General features: G+C 34.6%; 1 protein-coding gene across 1 annotated transcript; it reads right to left on the reverse strand.

Moving 5' to 3' along the window:
- Positions 1–3,803: 3,803 nt before the first annotated feature.
- On the reverse strand, positions 3,804–4,865 carry LOC143552438 (arabinogalactan O-methyltransferase 1-like). Its single transcript, XM_077042660.1, has 2 exons — positions 4,841–4,865; positions 3,804–4,646 (listed from the first exon to the last, which is right to left on the reverse strand). The coding sequence occupies exons 1-2, from the start codon at positions 4,863–4,865 to the stop codon at positions 4,081–4,083; spliced, it is 591 nt and encodes a 196-aa protein (XP_076898775.1). The 3' UTR covers positions 3,804–4,080.
- Positions 4,866–5,138: the final 273 nt, after the last annotated feature.

The following is a 5,138-nucleotide window of genomic DNA, read 5'->3' on the forward strand; positions in this document are numbered from 1 at the left end:
ATCAGGAGATGAAATAAATGCTCAGATTAAAGCCACAAAATTGTCGGTCAACGAATTGTAAAAATGGTAAAGTGATGGGCATATATGATTTGATTGTGCACATGCATACCGCCTGGATATATGGAGTTATAAAGTGATTGGCACTTAATTTGCATAAACAAAAGGTTTTTTTATCTAAGGGCATTACAAACTGACAAGAATGTGCGAAATAAGAAAACCACAAGGCAGATAGACTTAATTAGCGGGAAAGACAAGAGTCTCAGTGAAGACTAACCCCTTTTTGTTGCTAAACCAATTCATGTGATACACACATCCTAACAGTTTGGTGACGACCCAAAACTCATATAGTGTTGTTGTGCCAGACATAGCAAATAGTTTTTCGTTTGTAACGTAATGGGTCCACGAGTGCAAGTAAATTGGTAGACTGCGGGGGTTGTGAACATGGAGATCCACTTATCTCAAAGCAGGGACCATAGGTTGAATGATATGTTACGGGTTCTATGAGTTAGGAGCATGTGGAGCGAGTTGTCAATGTTTCCCAAATGGGCGCTAAAGCAAAACGTTTCAATGCATGTGCTGCACGCCATAGCACAATGTTAAGCGGCAAGTATCTAACTTTCAAAATGTTCGGGGGATTACGGTCCGAATCGTTAGACCGATAAAAAGAAAAAGGAAAAAAGTATTGTTTAAAAGGAAATAAAAGAAAACTAAGGATGTGGTTTGAAACATGTAACATAAATTGTTTAAAAAGAAAATTTATTTAAGTTCAGGGATGCATGATAACTTTATTGAAATAAAAGGGTAGAACGTAAGTTGGTTAAAACTAAATTTGGTTTACAACATGTTTAAGATGTTTTACAAACACCTAAATAAGTGAATTCTAAATATTTTATCCTAACAAAAGAGCTGAAATTTGGTTTTCATTTTAGATGGCTTTAAGCTTTTGTAGATGTGATGGTTCGTGTTGTTTTTATCCAAACGTAGTAGCTAGAACTTGGATTCTAGATACATGTACACAAATGGGGCATGATGAACAATAATAATATATAATCACAATACATAATTTTATGATTTAAACTAAGGACATCAATTGATTATATGTGAATTCTCAAGCCCTGGAACCAATTCAACTCCTAAAAAGTGTTAGAATTCATAGTGCAAGTAAATAAACAAATATGTCTTCTGATTAAATACTATTGTTCATTATGTTAGTTTTGTTAACATATTTTGAGAAAAAACTTTGTATAATTTCTGCTTTGAAGTACCTTTGTGTTCTCTTGCATAGGATAGGGTGTTAACGATTCGTTTTGATCAGTTTTGACGGAAAGAAAAAACGACCAATCCAATAACTATGATTTGAGAAATGACATACCAATTCGGCTATTTAAGAAAGTGGCCACTTTAGTTCAATCAAAACAACATTGATAAATAGGTATACCTAATGGTTGGTGGGTCATACCATGACGGGTTTGGGCGGACGACAAAGACGTTTTGTAAACTTCTTCGTATTTACTTTTTTTTGTCATTTTGGTTAGCGTCGAAACGAATTTTCAATAACAAATTGTTTTAGTATCATACAAATTTTAATCATATATACATATTATACAAAGATTTATGTAACCATATATGAGCATTAACTATTAAACAATATACAACAAAGGTGTTTGTAAGTCAACACGCTACATTGACTCGTAGTAAAAGCAACTCGTTTCGACTCAACCCCATCTGACAATTACCACTACTATGAAAAACCATGTTTAACCTTTAAACTCAAAGTCTGAATCACTCACAACATGAGAGTCATATCGACCGACTCATTATTTAAAATGCAACATACTTTTATATCAATTAATAATTATAAAAGGAATGATACCTCCTTAGAAAACACGCCAATGAGATTTTGTCCATTAGATACAATAGTACATTAGTACCACATAAAAATAACGTCTTTGAAATGCTTTTTTTGTTGAAAACAATCTTATACATCCACACAATTGATTGAGCTCTTTTAAATAATAAGAGTTGGAGAAGATACTACAACACAACCAAGAGGCAACCTTATAGTTTTTTTTACCATAAATCGTTATACTAACCTATTTCCAGTGTCATATTACGTCAACTAAGCTGGCACCACACTGACCCGGAAAAATTCGGTGCAAAATCAATCACAAAATGTAAGTTGGTTTCTAATTTTGCATGGAATTTGAAGATAAAATAGTTCAAGAGGTCGTATGTTAGTATAGTCCACCAATTTTCAACCCGGTCCTTTTTTAACTAAACCTATCTAGGATAAAAGGCAACCGGAAATATTTTTGGGTCGATATTGACGCGTCAATGTTGCACTATTCTTGGCATGTGGGTCTCATATTTTCTTAATCTTTTATTTAGCATTTTACTATATGTGATAGATGCTGGATAGATATGAACAACATACTCTGAAAACTTTCACTTTCTTTCAAAACGAACATGCTAACTTTCTTGATGACCCGTTTCAACATTCACTTCCAACCACGAACATGTTAACTTTTTTTAGTAATTGATCATGTGATGATTGTATTTGCTAATTTATCTGTAGGTCGTATATAATTAAAGACCTCAATGCATGGGAATCCTAAAACTAATGGTAAATCATGTGTTAGGTATTGTTTTGGTTAAAGGCTTTTAAATACGGGAATAGGTGGCGGAGGTAAATATCAACTTTAATAATCAGTTTGAAGTCTCAATAATCAATTTGAATCTAGTGATCCATTTATCTTGTTGACAACCAATTTTCAGCTAGCACCCAAATGTTTGTTGATCTTCCACTTCTTCAATTTCAGAGTAATTTGGGCAAATTTGATTTTTTAGTCTGGTAGGGACTATCGTTATAAAATTCACAACGCAAGAGGACTATTAACACTATTAACAAGCATACTCATATTAATAAATATCAATTACACAAAAATTGACTTGCAACATGCGTCCCTAAAACGGCTTCAAAATCACTTGTAATTATTTGAAATAGAATTGCAATTAACCTTTTCAATAGTCACTTAAAACGAATAGCGGTTGTCTTATGTTGAGCATTTGATATAACTTCAAAAAAATGAATGATTAACGGATTGTATGTGACTAAGCCAGATTTAGATAATTAATTAATTCTATCCCTTACATACGTTGAAAATGTGTTGAGACATTAGTATTAAGATACAAAAATAAATAATAAAAATAAAAAAATAAAAAAATAATGAGCCACCACTAACAAAACTAAAAAACTTTGAGGATGCCAGATCGGTGTACTCATTCGTAACAAATGTATCTAAACCAAGCATCCCCAACAGATATAATATCCATCGGCAATAATAATAAGGATTTCAGAATATATTATAAATATATGACAAATATGACAACAAAATATATATACACGTACCTCAATCATGTGTAAGAATGCTATATTAACACAGGTTGATGTTGAATATAGTACTCTAATAATCAATATTACAATGTGAAAATTGTTAGTTTGGTACCTCATGTTAGCATCAAAAATAAATCAGAGCAAAAGAATCTAGTATCTATAATGTGAACAAAAGGTTTTATAACCGAAAGGGCAGCAATACATGCACAAAGAATTGAAGAAGTAACAAATTCGAGTTCGAATAAAAAACCAAAAAACCTTAGCCATTCCCAGTAAATAAATTTGAGTTCTAATACAAAAGGTTTTATAACCTTAACCTAAATAAACCAATTTGTTGGCGATTGTGTAATCTCCACACCCAAATCACCTTAAACAATTGTTTTCCATGACTCCATCAGACACACATAATCATTTGGTAAAGTTAATTGTATTTAATTTTACCAAATCAAATCTCCCACCCGGAGCTCCAAGCTGAAGCATTTGTGTTGGTATACTCGACCAAACCAATGAAACTGCAAAGCCAAGAGCGCCCCAAATACCCTAAGTTTTTTTTATCCGAATAACTATAAAACAAAATTGAAAATAATCCGAAACTGTAACTCCTGATTATCATATATAACATACAAACTCTAGCTATATAATTCAAAAAACATCAAAACTAAACCCAAAAAACACCAGTTCCTCATCTAACAAAACCTATCCGCAGTCGTACCATTCCCGGCCGGCGGTATCTCAAAATGCCACAACCTTCCAGTCCCATCCTTCAAATACTTTTTACACAAAAACTCCTCCGCATACATCTTCTCCACCCTCCGATCAACATCGTGCAAAAACACATGCGTCACACCGGATCCTTTCCTGTTTCTCGCCATGACCCCAGCCGAATATATCTCACCCATCCTACATGGTGCTTCCGCATAATAACCTTTAGGGGCATCAATCATTATCATATCCCACTCCTTAGCATACACCACATCCGGCAACCCGGTCAAAGCTAGCCTACGGCGCGTGTTCCCTCTAACATACGCCTTACTCGCCCCACACACCGGCTCAACCCGGTATGTTGTCAACAACTCGACGGCCTGTTGAAGCTGTGCACGGTACTTTACATGAACCGCTTTTAAAACCGGTGCGGTGTTTAAAACCGTTTGGATCCATTTCGGGTCTTCTTCGAGGAATAGGGTTAAGCCGTTGGGGTTAAACGTGGCCCACATTAAGGAGTGGTGGCCGAGACCGAAGAAGGAAGTTGTAACTTGAACAGGAGGGTTGATGAGGTTGAAATTGAAACGTCATGAAGGAGCACTTTTACCCATAAACTTATTACTTCATCTCCGTCTCCGTATCATCCCTTCCATCAACCATAAAAACCTTAGCTACATCCTGATCGGAATCACATATTATGTCTATATATACAGGGTGAGGGATGGGAGTCTAATGATTGCTAACATTCAATTTTGTCCTTCAATGCCATTGTCCGTTCAGTTGATGTTTTCATATGAAACATCACATTCAGTTTATGGGCATTCCAATACCATCAATGCGACTGTCCATGCAATTGATGTGTTAATGTAAACCATCACATTCAATTTCCAACATTCAATGTTAAAGTGCTTTTTTCATCCTTCAAAGGATAGAAGACTTCATTATACAAAACGTGAAGCTTCATGTACTTGTACGATACCCTTGAGGAACGAAATAAGGTAATGGCAAATTATTTTTTCTGTCATGTAATTATGAAATTACT

The sequence above is a fragment of the Bidens hawaiensis genome, unplaced genomic scaffold, assembly GCF_021521415.1.
Source record: "Bidens hawaiensis isolate Kalapana, Puna unplaced genomic scaffold, B.hawaiensis_p1.1 tig00016869_1, whole genome shotgun sequence".
NCBI lineage: Eukaryota > Viridiplantae > Streptophyta > Magnoliopsida > Asterales > Asteraceae > Bidens > Bidens hawaiensis.